At 35.6% G+C, this 15445-nt stretch overlaps 1 protein-coding gene across 1 annotated transcript in view; it reads right to left on the bottom strand.

Annotated features, from left to right (window-relative positions):
* Positions 1-8993: 8993 nt before the first annotated feature.
* The window catches only part of SLC6A5 (solute carrier family 6 member 5), a gene marked incomplete at both ends in the record, with an annotated part of 62039 nt that continues 55587 nt past the window's right edge, over positions 8994-15445 (bottom strand). Inside the window, 2 exons of the mRNA XM_081937205.1 lie at positions 8994-9149; positions 10460-10627. Coding sequence (XP_081793331.1) covers positions 8994-9149; positions 10460-10627 — 324 coding nt within the window. The remainder of the gene's footprint in view (positions 9150-10459; positions 10628-15445) is intronic.

The raw sequence follows: 15445 nt of genomic DNA, 5'->3' as shown, positions 1-15445 counted from the left end.
GTTATGTATTTTTACTTTGTTCTCTCTCTTCAGGTTATATCATAATGTCCTTCTTTCCATAAGCTACCTTTCAGAACTGTATATGTCACAAAGATACACACATTCTTTTCCTAACTTTTGGAGGCAGGCCAAAAGTGCTTTTAAATGTAGAAAGAGACCAAAATGCTGGTGCAATTGGGCACAGATCAAACTGATGGAAGTTTAAGACAACCCATTGTCTATATCGATCCAATATAAATCTCCCAATTACTTTGTCAATTAGTGGTGGCAGTGGCAGTCCCAATTATATATAAAAGTTATTGCCTAAATATATATTTTATATAAGAAAAGCTAGTGTCTAAACCTTGGAAGTTATTCACTTCAGGTGACCTGCATATTAGCTCTGCTGTGTTTTGTAGGAAGCTGATGTGTAATTTGGATTGAGGATCTGGTTTGGAAAGAGAAGGAAATGAATATTGTCCTGCTAAAAGTCTCAATAGATTTATACCTTAACCTATAATTGATATGACATAGTACACAGCCCCTGTTACCTATAGAAAAAAGAAACAACATTTTGAGTTAGTCATGGAGTTCAAATGTAATTTGTGGTTTGACTCTTAACTTTATAACTGTAATATAATGGAAAGGGTTCCCCTTGGTATGCTTAGTCTGATTATTTTTTTCTGTGCCATGCTGTGGTCTTCAGATTGAATGTCATTTTTAGATCTTAGATCTTAGAGATGGTTTGTCAAAAGCATTGGTACTTCAACATTTATCAGTGCCAACTCCAGAAATGGATATAATTACTACATAGGTTCTTCTCTTTGCATTACAAATACTAATCTAGGTAGGCAGCAATTGTCTTTACCTTTCAGCTAGAAACATTCCTGAAACTTTATATGTAGAGAAGCTGTGGGTTAGATCTATGGATTGTTCAGAATGAAGCCACTTTAAATCCAATAATATTTCGGGGGGGGGGGATTTAGCCACAGGTTTAAGACTCTTCCATGCAAGTGAATAGGTGTTTCAATTGCTTTACTCAAACCTGAATGTGATCCTGTTTTGACACACTGGCCAATTGAACTGCACATTTTAGCACAAATCTAAGAATAGTTGTTCAAGCATGAGAATTGCTGAGTTAAATGAGATGTACACTAAAAAAAAATTTACCTTTTGCACTCTGGTGTCTCTTTTTATCTCCCTTAAGGAAATAAATTACTGCAACTTTTTTCCTCTTTTCTTCTACTTCTCTTTAATATTGTGTGTGGTTGAATTAATGTAATAAAAGGATTTAAACAAATCCAATATGTTCTTTGATAAGTAATTAATTATTCCATGTGCTGCAGTGCATTCAAATCATTAAGACTCTAACCACCTAATTGACATTTGCTTCTGCATCTGTGTGCTACTTTCTTCCCTTCAAACTACTGAGAAATTTATTTTTGTTATTCGGTGACCACTCATATTTATTATGCCCAGGAGAGAGAGAGAAATGGAAGAAACATGCTTTGAAACATTGAATACAGTCACAAACATTGTTTTTTTAAACACTAGACATTTATTTAGATTTCTTTTTTTCCTTTCCTGACCTTATAGATTAGAGGATAAATTCTAATTTGTAACATCAGAATATAATAGCCAAATATATAATACAATAAATTGCATTTGTACACATAATACAAAATTTGAGGTAGGGCCTCAAGGACAATGATATTTTTTAATGAATAATGTATAATATATCATTATAGGCGCTATATAAGATATATGTATATATGATACACATTCTTTGAAACATAAATGCTTTTTATTAGCTTATATGTGGACAAAATATAACTTCCTGATTAGGGTACATATCTTTATCCATAGGCAGCAGTACCCCTATAGAATGCCTGTAAGTATTTATGACATTACGCAAGTAATTAAGAATTAACCTATTCCATGATAGGTCCACAATAAAGTGCCTAAAACTACAATCCTATATACTCTTACTTGGGAATAAGTCTCAATAAAGACAGTGAAACTCACTCCTGAATAAATCGGCATAGGATTGCCCTGTAAAAGACACAAAGTACACTATATACTCTAGGTGATGGACAGCAATATATTCTAGTCAAATATTAATTTTATTCTTAACAATGAAATACACCTATAAGGCAAATGGTTACCTGAAGATGTATTTAAAATATGGTGGGCAAAATCATACTATTGCAAGCAATAAAGTCTAGCCCAGCTTTCACATTTTAAATTCAACCTGTTGAAAATACAACACTTGTTCCCTCTTTCTTTGGTTATTGGCTGCCTCGTGGTAACAGAAAGCAGAAGCCATTATTACCATAAATCCATTCTCCCCCCTCCCCACTCCTTCCTCTTTAGTCAAAGATGGAATGCTACATTCCAGGCCACTATACAAAGTATATGCAAGAAGTTTAGCTACAGTTTTGGACAATAGAATCATAAACCAATGCAGAAAGACTTTTGAAGTGGCCAGCATATACCTAGATCCTTGCACCTAAAACTCACCACCTATGCTTTTGGCTTATGTTATTTCCTTTCAAATAAATATGACTTAAGAAAAACACATATTTTCAAGACATTTAGTAAGGCTGCAACTGCCACACTTTTTTAAAATCGTTAATTAAACAAATTATTGATCATTCATTAAACAATGATTGCCTTCCATGATTTCACTTGATCTTGCACTGCTGGGGTTCCAGTTTTTAACAAGTGTCCCAAGCTAACAGGTACAGCGTTCTATTTCCCAGAAGGAAAACAGTTGGCTAATGCAAAAGGAATCAAAGCAATATATGCAGCTATTTTATATCCAATCATTGGTCAATCTAGCTCAAAACTGTTTATACCAAGTAGCAGCAGCAATTTACTATGGCTGATGGCAACAGTTACAGTTTTCTCTTGAAAACTTTTGCTAGGAACCAGCTAACTAATACTAACACTGCACACCTGTTCTTACTTTCATTGGGACCTATGTTATGATGTCCCGTTCAAGTTACATACTAAAGGACAACAGCAACACCTGCTAGATTAGCCTGTCCTTACAGCAAAGGAACCCCTGCCAAGCTACAACTCAAAGCACTGGCATTTATTTCCTCGGTTTTGTCAATCTGAAATAGAAAACCTGCAAAAGGTTCCATTTAATAAGAAACAAAGAAAAATAGCATCTGCATGGAAACAGCAGTTAACTCTAGCAAGAGATCATTCTGAACTATACAAGGGTGCATATATGCTAAATGGCATGGCACAGCAGCCTAGAGGCTAATCAATGCTAAATGCTATTTTATTGCCACAACTCCTCCCACCCTAATTGATGTGCAAAGCACACCAATCCAATCAATGGTACAGAACATGATAGAACTTGATGGGAAGAATAACTTGATCCAAATTAAACATAAGCCTAGACCCATTTCAAATCATTTTGAAATAGATAAAAGTTAAAACCACTTTTCTTAAACAAAGTGCCACTGGGTCAAACCAAAACATATTCCACAGGTAAACTATAAGGAATTTGAAGGTGGAATATTTTTGCATTGATCTTCATTTTAATATATACATTAAGAAGAGTACATCTGATTCATGAAAAATTGACCTCATTTGGTTAGACAAATTTGCCACAGAGACAATTTACATTAAATTTCAAGGCTGTTTCTATTCTTTGTAAGATCAACAGTTATAGAAATATTTTTGACACTTCTGCAATATGGCTTTCTATTTTACTCTTAATAATTTTTTAAAATTACATTTACTAAAATATTTTATGATGTTCAGGATGTGCTCATAAAATATATGCATTTGCTACTAGACAATCCAAAGAGCTGTAAAATACACATTATTTCTTTTCAACAAACCAACTTTTGTTGGGCAGATCAGAGGCATACTATATTTGATAAATTTAAAAATGAAATGGTTTTGCTCTTACTGAAAAGGTCACAGTAGCGTAGCCTGATTTTCTTTCTCTTCTTAATTTTCTGATTCTATACCATAGGTGATTCGACTAACTAATAATTAGGCTATTCATGTTGAACACCCTCGACTGAAGCTTCAAGTCAAAAGTGGTTTTGCCATCAAATTCAGTGGAAAATTACTACCATTTGAACACCAGGAATAATTTAAAAGCAGTTATTTTTCTCTACACAATAAAATTAGAAACTAATGTTTGCATCAGACGGTCCATTCCTTGGTCAAGCTAAAACTGCATAGTCCTGGACCAGATCAGGAAAATACTGTGTATATTTTAAAATAATTATGTAGATTTTTATGGCATCAAGAGGTAATTTATAAAACATTGTACAGAAATGGACTGTTCGAAAGACTGACCTTTAAAATATTATATAGACTGAGTTGTTGTTTGTGAAAAGCACATGCCCTATAGATTCTACATTAAGAAGAATGCAGCTTTTAACATCTTCCCTTTTCAGCATTATTTAATTACTAATGTTTCTGTACATGGCTGACTACAAACCAACACTTTTTAGGTAATCAGGTGTGCTCTAAAACATGCCATGCATATTTTCCTTTCAAATTCATGCATTATAAGAAAACCATCTTATCAATTTTCTGAATAAGAAGTCAATTTACAGATAATTGTTTTAAGTAATTTTTTTAATGGTTTATCTCCAGTTTAGCTTCACCTTACTGTGGTTTCATTTATGAACAGCAACGAGATAGCAGACATACATTTCCTAACAGAAATGAAGTGGAGTAGAATCAACAAAAGAAATTATTTGAGATAAATCATTGGCTCATGTACCAGAAAACTATTTCTACAAATTGATAGCCAGAATTTGAATTTATAAGCTAGCCAATTTTCATGGAGTCCATTTTTTAACCTAAAATTTCCAAGAGTTAAAAATTGCATTTGTAGCACCTAACATATGTGCTCTTGCTTGGATTATAGTTCTTCGATGTTCTATGATATTGTTGCTTTCTAGACTCCCAGGAAAACATGTTGGCTACATGGCTATTGCTGTCTCATTTTGATTACTGGATCCAAGCATTTACCTCCAGTAAAGTTTGAAATAACATCTAATTGACTGTGCATCTACATATTGTTGGTAGAGGTAGGTTGACATATCATTGGTAGAGGGGGAAATTATATTTAATTGATGTTTGCTTGATAATACTTTTACTGTTTTCTTTTGTAATACTTTTAAATGTTCTTTCTGAATGTTTTACCAAGTTTAAAATAATGGCAGGAAGATAATTAAGAAATATACAATGTATATTGTATACATTGTCATATATACAATTTGATTAAAAAATATATAAGGTCAGACTGAAAATAAAATATGCTAGTTTCTTCCACTGTGTTATTTTTTTTAAATGTAGTAGTTAATTATTCATTTCCATGCGCAACAGATTTCTACTCACCAGCTAATAATGCCTACAGAAGCTAATTCTCCAGCTTATGTTTATGAAATTTTGTCATGCCAAGAACAAGAGGTAGTTCTTGAAAACTTAACTTGGACAAGAAATAAATCCCAAAACAAATACAAAATAGCAGTTTCCCACTGAATCATCTGGCAAAAGGGCCCTCAGCACTAAATTTAGGCTGGTAAGCTTGACTTAATGCTTCAAGCTACACAAGGATCAATGAAGAACCTTAAAGGCATACACAACATGCTGACTATCACCTACTGCAGTGGTTTTCAACCTGTGGTCCATGGACCCCTAGGGGGCACTATGTCATGACAGGGGGCCTATGAAAGCTTGAAGAAATGTTATGATTTAAATCTTGAGTTAAATCTTGGGGGCTCTATGGCCATAGTCCCTGGCCACACATGATATTTAAGTGAAGAAAAGATTGAGAACCACCGACCTTTTTCATGAACTTTCACACTTCTCCCCTCATTTCATTGAAACCTTTTGGATGAAAATTCCAGCAAATTGTAATATGTAACATAAACGAGAACAGGGTTAATAGACTTTTTTTTTAAAAAAAAATCTATTTTCTACTCCAACTGATGCCAATTTGTTTACTTTTGCTTCTCCTTGGCGGCTCAATGATTGACAGTCATCCAACAGCGGGAAAGAATTGGCAATGCTATTTGCCCCATGAAAAAGAAAGTTCAGCAAAACGATTTCAGGCAACACTTTGGGTAGTCTCAAGCCCACGTAAATGTCAATTATTTCCATGAAGCGATCTAAACACATTTTTAAATATTTTTTTTTTACTAAAAATAGAAGAAAGTGCTGAATTTTGGCTGGAATACACCCCATTTTATATATTTAATATAAATATAAAATAAATATTTTGAGAAATATTTTTTTAAAACCTACAACAAAATTTAGAGTCATTTTAGTTTTCTCTTTTTACATTTACCAACCCCCCCTATCCCCCAAGCAAGATGAAATCTGCCTATCTACAGACACAGATTTTAAACACAAGAGTTACCTGAGACCCTGTAATGTGAAGACAAATAGACAAACGGAATTAAAAACAGTCCCCTGAAAGAAATACAATTAGTTCAGCTCTTACAAACACAAGGAGTGGAGAAGAAGCAAGCAAGCTACTGTATTCTAGAATTCACCATCTCTACACTGGTTGCTAAGATATTTTATAGGGACATATAACAGCCCTAGAACATGCTACATGAACACTGATCACTTTTTAAAACCTCAAGAGATGCATGTATAAAGTACAAGAGAATGCTGTAGGTTACAAGTATGCCAATTATTAAAAGACATGTCTACCTCCTCCATGGGTACTGCATTTACAATGAACTGGTTTGTTTCAGTAGAGTTCCTTGTTCTTACGAAGCTCTTGTCCCAAACTACTCAATAGATAAAAAATATTTTCTAAATCAATACTTGTACAGCACTGTATATACTGAAGGAAAATTCTATGGGCTATACTGTGTGCAGAAATGCAATGCAGAGTTTATCTATGGAAGGAATGTCATTGAGCTAAATTCTTGCCCTTTCTTGAGTGAAAATGTTTCTTTACCATCACAACTCGTAAAGGTGGGTTATGATGTGACTACGGAATGACCACATGGTGGGATTGGGTGAATGAAAATAAGGTGCGCGCACCTCAAAACAGTTGTTCTGAAGAAGAATCTGTCTTTGTGAAGTTATGTATTATATATCATCATAACAACAACAACTATTACTAATACTACATTTATATAGAATGGGGTCAGGTTTGAGCTATTTCCCTCACCCTGTTGACTGAAAGAGAAGAATACATCAAAAGGTTGTATAAATAACTTTGTAAGAAAAAAGCAGGGGCAAATCACACAGTGAACTACAAAGCTAAATACTAATAACTGTTCAGTACGTGGAAGCTAAGATATATATTCTGCTATATCAATATAAAGTTAGGCACAAATTATACGATGGCTTCTTCAGAAGTAAAAGTAAGAACTCAAAAGAGTGGAGAAAGGAACAGAAATCAATCTGGGACCAACCTGACATTAGAACCTCTTCAGTGTGCCAAGAAAATCAAGACACAATCAATACTCATAAATGAAGCATTTCTTTAAGGAATAAAAGGATGGGGAAAGCTGAATTCTTAAAATTAATAAATTAGTGCAAGGGTGCCCATCTGCCTCACCTTGATATTCTTTTTTAGCAGACAAATACATCTTTGTGAGACACGACACAAGTCAGTATGCTTTGCTTTGCTTTGTTTACTATATACAACTTTTTTAAAAAAAATCCTGAAAGGCTTATTCATCTTTCTCCAGATCTATGCTAAAACATCATTCTGTATGACTGCATTATATTAAAAGGCTGCAAGTGGTAAAAAACAGCTCAGTGATGCCAAAGTGACTAGCAGCCACTGAATGGAAGACATATTGGCAGAATCAGTGGGCCACATCCAACTCCTAGGGCACAATATTGGAGAACTCCGTTCAGACTCAAGTGAAGCCCTTCTGCACTTGGATAGCGAGGTAGGAATCTAGTCTCAGCTGTTGTGTACCGTTCTTAGCTGCATCCTCTCCTTTGTTTCATGCATCCAAATCCAACTTCACTTCTATGTGTGACATGCCTAATGACTACTTTAGAATAAGCTCCAGATGAGCATATATTTCGAGCTACAGTGTTTTAAGTTGAAAACTCAGCTTGTTCAATAAGCAGATTTTTACAGTGGAAAACACTGGCTTGAGGCACCAAGTTTCAGAACTGGCCAGGCTTGGCAGCAATAGGCCACTGGCCTGACGTGTCTACTATTACATATAAATAGTTGCTATCACACATTTTCATTAAAATACAAGACTGATGGTATCTTGGGAAATACAGATATGAACAATGGATTTGTCCCGAATGCAGCCCTACAACTTAGTTGTCAGCTTTAGACAGTTTTGCATATACAGCAATCTGATTCAATGATTCCTAGGTCTAATTTAATGTCCCTTAAAATTAATGAGCACAAATATGATAAACCCAGTCAGGGAAAGCTGGTCAGCTTAACTCGTTATCTTTGCTTTGCCCTTACTAGCTTTTTCATATCATATAATTATGCAAAAGATACTTTTGTGCTAGGTTGGTTGGTTGTTTTTTTAAGATCCCAAGAAGATAATCACAGGTGTGCAACCCCCCCCCCACCTAACAAGTTAACAACCCAGTGCTGTACAAAGTTGCCAATCCACTGGTCTATCAGTAACAGTGAAGCAATGTTCTCTGGATGTCCATATGGTGTCAGCAATTGCATTATTGTATTCTACCCATGTGGCTGCAACAAACAAACCAAATTATGTAAATTAGCCCTAAGAGCAAAATTGGCCCAGCATTCACAAAACAATTTATCCTACTGCAACATCTGTTACCGTTCTACAGTGAAGTATTCCTTCCTGGCACCAATGGGTATGAAGAACAAAATCTAGTACTTAAAGTGGTCTATCTAGTGTTTACTGTGAGCATGCAACAATAAATCTTACTTCCTAAAGAACCACTTTCAGAGAAAGAAAGAAAGAAAGAAAGAAAGAAAGAAAGAAAGAAAGAAAGAAAGAAAGAAAGAAAGAAAGAACTGTACAACATAGCCACAAATAGGAGAATTACTAGGATTGCATTTCCAATTCAAAATCTTTTGGTGGCAGTTTAAGTCCAAGGGAAGACGTTCCCAGTGGGTCTATCATATTCTGATAACGTTCACCACGATGTTTAGCCAAAAATGGCCCCCAGTCTGGCTGTGGAGAGCAGACCAACTTGAGCCTCTGTAAGGAAAGGGAGAATCAGTTACAAACACAGATCAGGATCAGTTGACATTACTCAATGTTAGTCTGGAAAACAATATTAAAGTATCTGAGGTACAGAGTTTGTTTAGCTCAAAATCAATAAATAAAAACTCCATTTACTTATGTAGCCTTCACCATTGTCAATTACCTCTCCATTAGAGTCACTAGTAACTAAGCTCAAATGCCACGGCAAATGTACTCAATTGCTTAACCAAATCATCTGAGCAGTTGGTTCCTGCATCAAGATAATAAGACTTCTGCTTAGCAAATTTCTCAAAAAATGCAGTGATGACCAGGAATGTAATAAACAGCAGGAAATGAAAAAAAATATTTTAATTATCATACTACAATTTTATTTCTATCCTCAGGCAGGTAACTAGGATATTTCTGCAGAGTTTGAGGCAATGAAAATCTGAATTATGTGTTCAAGATATAATTTGGTACATGTTATACAGAAAAAAGGAAACATATTTATGGCAGTATTAAAGGGAACAATTATATGTTTACTACCTATTAAAGGCAATTGAGCCTCCATACCAATTATTTTAATTCTTGCTTAATTACCACTTTGCAACTTATGCCTCCCCAATCAATTGCAATAAACTGAGAAGCTCAGGAAATATTTTGCTGAAAATGAAATATGAACAAATTGTTTCAGATGGAGTCAAGGGAATTTTGCCTTATCTTGAACCTCACTGGAAGCCTATTTCTCTAGTAAAAATAAATAAACACAGTACTTTTAATGATAAGTGCTATTATAAATTAACTTTGAAAGTTTCTAAAATATCACTCTTATCTTTGTTGTTGGGCACTGGTGGGATTCAAATAATTTAACAACCAGTTCTCTGCCCTAATGATTTCTTCCAACAGCCAGTTCACCAAACTGCTCAGAAAGTTAACAACTGGTTTTCCTGAAGTGGTGTGTACTGGCTGAATCCCACTACTGTGTTGGGATAATGTGAGAGGCACTAAGCAAAATGCACAAACTGTGGTTCTTCCCCATATTTTACCTACTACAGTGTGATCTTCACATTGGAACTATCTGAAGTATAAAACTTTCTAGATATTTCCACGGATTTCTTACAGTTGTACATGTTAGACATATGTTTTGAATTCATCTGACCCCAACAGTCATCCTTCAGATGCTGCTCATTCATCCAATGGAAATAATGATCAATAACAGCCACAAAGTAAAACTTTCTAAACATGATTTTGGAAACATATGATAGGCCAATCCTATGCTAAATTCTGAAAAAAAAGGGGAACAGAATAGAAGACATGGGAGTTACCTCAATGAAGTTCCCAGGAGCTAGATGCATTTTTATCACAAACATAACAGGAATCCAAATAACAGAGCAAGCCAACATCAACCATCCTAGTACCATTGACCAGCCTGGATAATGATAGGTGCCATAAGTCATTGGCTCCCATTGGTAGAAGCTGAAGGAAAGGATGAACTAGGAAAAAAAAAACCATGTGTGATTAGCATCATGATATTAAATGAATACAGATAATTTCTATGAAAGTGTAAACAATTGTGCATATAGATATACGACTTCATAACAAATGACTGTACAAGTAGTCCTCAATTTCCAACACTTCATTTAGTGACTGTTCATTGCAGCATCCCCATGGTTACATGATCAAAATTCACATGCTTGGCAACCAATTCATATTTATGATGGTTATAGCATCCCAGGGTCATGCGATCCCCTTTTGCGACTTTATGACAAGCAAAGTCAATGGGAAAACCAGGTTCACTTAACAACCATGTTACTAATTTAACAGCTGCAGTATTTCACTTAACAAATGAGTCAAGAAAAGTCATAAAATGAGGCAATTAATAAATTTCTCACTTAACAACATAAATTCTGGGCTCAATTGCAATCGTAAGTTGAGGGCTACCTGTATATGATCAGATTTAAGGCAATGTCACCTAGTGTAAATATTATATAACTCAATGGAAAAAGTTACGTATTTTTTGAGTAAATGAAACCACAATATTATATCTATGGTTTAAAACAAGTTATTATTCAGTCTATTGGCAGCATAGCTTAATGTAATTATCTTTATTAGTCCACTACATTTACAGTATAAAGAGCCACATGTCTGTTCATTGGTGCATAGCTCGATGTCCTCTCTGAACTGCATATGGATGGAATAATTTAATGGAGATTTATCAAAGAGAACTTATAAAAGTGATTGAGTTTACTTCAGATTAACATGAATCAATTCAAACTGTAAGATTAATTATTCCAAGGTATCAAATATTAGTTTTATTGAATGCCTTAACAAAAAAGAAAAATGCAAATGATTTTAATGCATCTTCAATAACCTCATAATATGAAATATATTTAATTGCTCCATAGCTAAATTGGATCCATCTTTTACTGATATGGAACAACAAGAGTAATATATTTAGATGAAGATTTAAAAACTGGCTGAAAAGTAAACAGTTAAAAATGGATCCATTGCTACTCCCCATTCCATTTATTTTGCTTAAATCCACATTCAATAATTGCTGTGTTGCACTTTTAAAAAAAAAAATAGCTAAGGAGAAATACAAATAACAGCTGCACATCAATGTTGTATTGCTAAGGAACACAAAGAAAAAAATTGAAAGCATTTTAGAGGTATTTAGGAGGAAGTCTAAGCTGCAGCCAAAGGTATTCAGTTTGGATCCTGAAATATAAAACAGTTAACCTGTACTACGTTACTGCTGAGAGTCGCACCTGGTGGGAAAATAACTAGTAATCTGGGACAGGCAGGGGATTTGGACTAAGCTGAAGCTCCTTGACCCACTTGCACCCATGTCAACTTTGCACTGACAGCAAGGCACAAAAGAGCCAGCCATGTCTGGCACCAACAGCTGAACTGAATGGCAGAGATACATTTTTGCAGAACTTGGCAGATGACTGCCTATTTTCATTTCCCCCAATGCTGCCACAGGCCAATCTGTTCCTGCTACCCCAGTGCACCTGCTCAGGAATAATAAAAGAGAGAGAGACAGAGAAAGATGTGTATGTATGATGAAAATGGGAGAGTTTGTGTTTCCTAGATGCTTAATTCTTAGCGTTATTTTGTATTCCCTGCAGCAAACCAAGTTCTTAGGTTACATGATGTACTTAACACTGTTGTGTGACTTTCTAGAGCAGGAATGTCAAAGTTATGTCGTCATGATGGTGTCACATGACGTGTCGTGACTTTTTTTCCCCTTCATTAAACTGGGTGTGGGTGTGGCCAGCGTATGCCGCATATGACCCACAGACCAGGAGTTTTGACAGTCCTGTTCTAGAGCAATCTAGATGTAGAAATTATGTATTGCTTTCTAGTCAGGCCAGTTGAATCTGAACTAGATTCAAAGGCCTGATCATTTATTCAAATGCTGTTGATTGCTGATGAACAAATTATTTGCTGTAGGCTGTGCACTTTTCTTTTCTTTTCTTTTCTAGAAGACTCCATTCTTTTAACTAACAGGCACTGCCGTGCTGAAACACAAGGCTTTAATTTTCAAATGCACTGAAGTTTGGACTTCAGTCATATCTGATAGGATTAAAGTAGGTTCTCAACAGCTGAATGACTTCAATGCATGAATGATAACAACGTCCTTCCAAGTGTTTACTTTGCCTTCTGAAGATGTAAAAAAAAGAGATATGTTACTATAGAACTTATGGATTTAGGAAAACAATGAGTCTTAAATCAGAAAACACCTCATCTAGTTGAGCAACCTTTTTCCCTAATGCAGTGTAAGGGCAAACTTTTGTTTGTTTCTTATTCTATATCCTACTGGTTTATAGCTGGGCAGGATCACTGTCAGACATGGATTACCCACCTTTCAAATCTCAATTTTGCATATAGCAATACTTTCAGAGATCTCTAACCACTTAACCTTGAAATCCTAAGCATATGTGTAGAGACTAAAGACAATGCCGCTTGGAGCAAAAGAGGAACAAAGAATACAATACAAATTGAAAGCTTCTCCTATGATTTTTTTAAAAAGTAGGCAGATTCCATGCCATAATGTGATGATTTGAGATTATAGTCAACGATTCAGAGGTAAATCCCTTTTTCTTTCTCACTAAATTGTTAGCTGTATTTAGCAACGATGAGATATGTGTATACTTTGGAAGCTCTTATGACAAAAATGCAATAGGTGTAATTGTGTACAAAAACATTTATAAAGGAATAAATGCCTAAAACTCCCTCTTTGCTGACTTTCAAACAAAGGATGACAAATCAATGCAAACCCAAGTCAAAGTAAAATTATTTAAGAGAGAGAGAGAGAGAGCGCGAGAGAGAAATTGATACAGATTTGCCTTTATTTATTGTATCTCGAGATGTGTTTTGTTTTAAAAGTGGAGTTGCTTCAACAGAGTGACACCTAGTGGCGCTGGGAATTAGCTGTTCCTAAATTCTCCTGTCTGTCTGTCTGTGCTTTCCTTTGTAATACATTAGCTTTGATCTAAAAAAGGAAAGCCATGATTACTAGAACAATTTGTCACAATTGCTCAGCTTCAATGAATGAATTTGAGTAATTAAACAACTGTTGTTCTAAAGAGTAATGAACACTTTGCAAGAGATGGCACTACCAACTCACGAATATATGTTTTTTAAAAATAGTAATTTTAGTACTGCACAGAAAGCAGCTTTGTGCCATTTCTATTTTTTTAAAAAAACATGTAAACATACAGCTTATTTTGAGGACTCTTCCAATTATCTGCCACTAACAATGAGATACACGCGAATGTTCAATGCATTCCAAGCAGTGTTGGGATTCAAAAAAATTTACTATTGGTTCTGTGCACATGGCTTTGTGGGTGTGGCTCAGTGGTGGGTTTCAAAAAAATTTAGAACCTCTTCTGTAGGTGTGGATGCTTTGTGGGAGTGGCTTGCCAGCCATGTGACCGGGTGGGAGTGGCTTGTCAGTGATGGACCGAGTGGGAGTGACTTGGCAGTCATGTAACTGGGTGGATGTGGCAAATTTGTAAAATGTGGTGAAACTCACTTAACAACGCTCTTGCTTAGCAACCAAAATGTTGGCTCAGGAACTCTGGCATTGGAGCACGCAAGTCTTAAAGCTGTCAAGTTACAAGACCCTTTCACCCCTAACCCTTTAGAAAAAAACCCCCAGAGATGTTCAAACTTGAAAGCTTTAAGACTTGTGGACTTCAACTCCCAGAATTCCTCCTCTCACTCTTCATCTTGATGATGTGCGGACGGGCGGGGGAGGGAGATGGAACCGGTTCTAAACGGCACTGTAGATTTGTGGAACCTCTTCTATAGAAGAGGTTACAACTGGCAGGAACCCATCTCTGGTGTGGCTTGATGGGTGTGGCAGGGGAAGGATGCTGCAAAATCCCCCTTCCTTCCCCATCCCACTAACCTGCCTTCCAGCTCCGATCTCCTGATCAGGGCAACAAAAGAAGATCAGCTGGCGGGGGGGATCTATTTGCCAGTTCTCCAAACTACTCAATATTTCCACTACTGGTTCTCCAGAGCCTGTCAGAACTGGCTGAATATCACCTCTGATTCCAAGCATAATAATGGTTTAGAATAGACTGGAGAGTGGTTATACTGTTTATGTTTTGCAACTAATGACATCATTCTGAAACAACCTAAGCAGTAATCTTTGGTTTCTTTTAACCATGGTGTTACTAAATGAGCCATATGGCTTGGTTGACATATAATGCTAAGCAATAATGGACTGAGTCACTGAAACCATATCGCATTATGGTTTACTGTTAAGCATAAGCTGGGGCACTGTTTTCATGTACTATATTTGTACTAATTATTTCTGGGCAATTTGATTTTGTCAAGACTATTTAGAAAGAACACCCGAGCAACATTCTGTGCTGTCAATATAAGCCTGAGGTCAATTGCACAATCTTAGCCTTCTGTATCCAAACCTAATGACTATTATATGGGAAAATATCCCCACCCAAATGATCCTGGCATACATATTCTTGCCATATTAATATGCAATCTCACCATTAAGCGGTTCCCACATGGCTATTTAAAAGAAAGACATAAAAGCATCCATTAATTGGAAATGTGCTATGAAATATGCAAGATTTCCACAATGACACTAGCGAAAATTACTATAGAAAGCAAATATTTCTCCATGTAGGAAATTGCAATGGGAGCGGTATTTTATTGTGAGTATAGAACACATATGCACACACCCACACACACTTTTAAGGTTTGTTTAATTCATATTTATGAAAAATATAATCTAATATACCCATGGGGGAGAATTCTGGTTACAGTCCACTAAA

This window comes from Natrix helvetica (genome assembly GCF_964273705.1).
Source record: "Natrix helvetica genome assembly, chromosome: 1".
Lineage (NCBI taxonomy): Eukaryota > Metazoa > Chordata > Lepidosauria > Squamata > Natricidae > Natrix > Natrix helvetica.
Note: the sequence above shows the minus strand (reverse complement) of the source record. Positions and strands in the feature narration are given on the sequence as shown.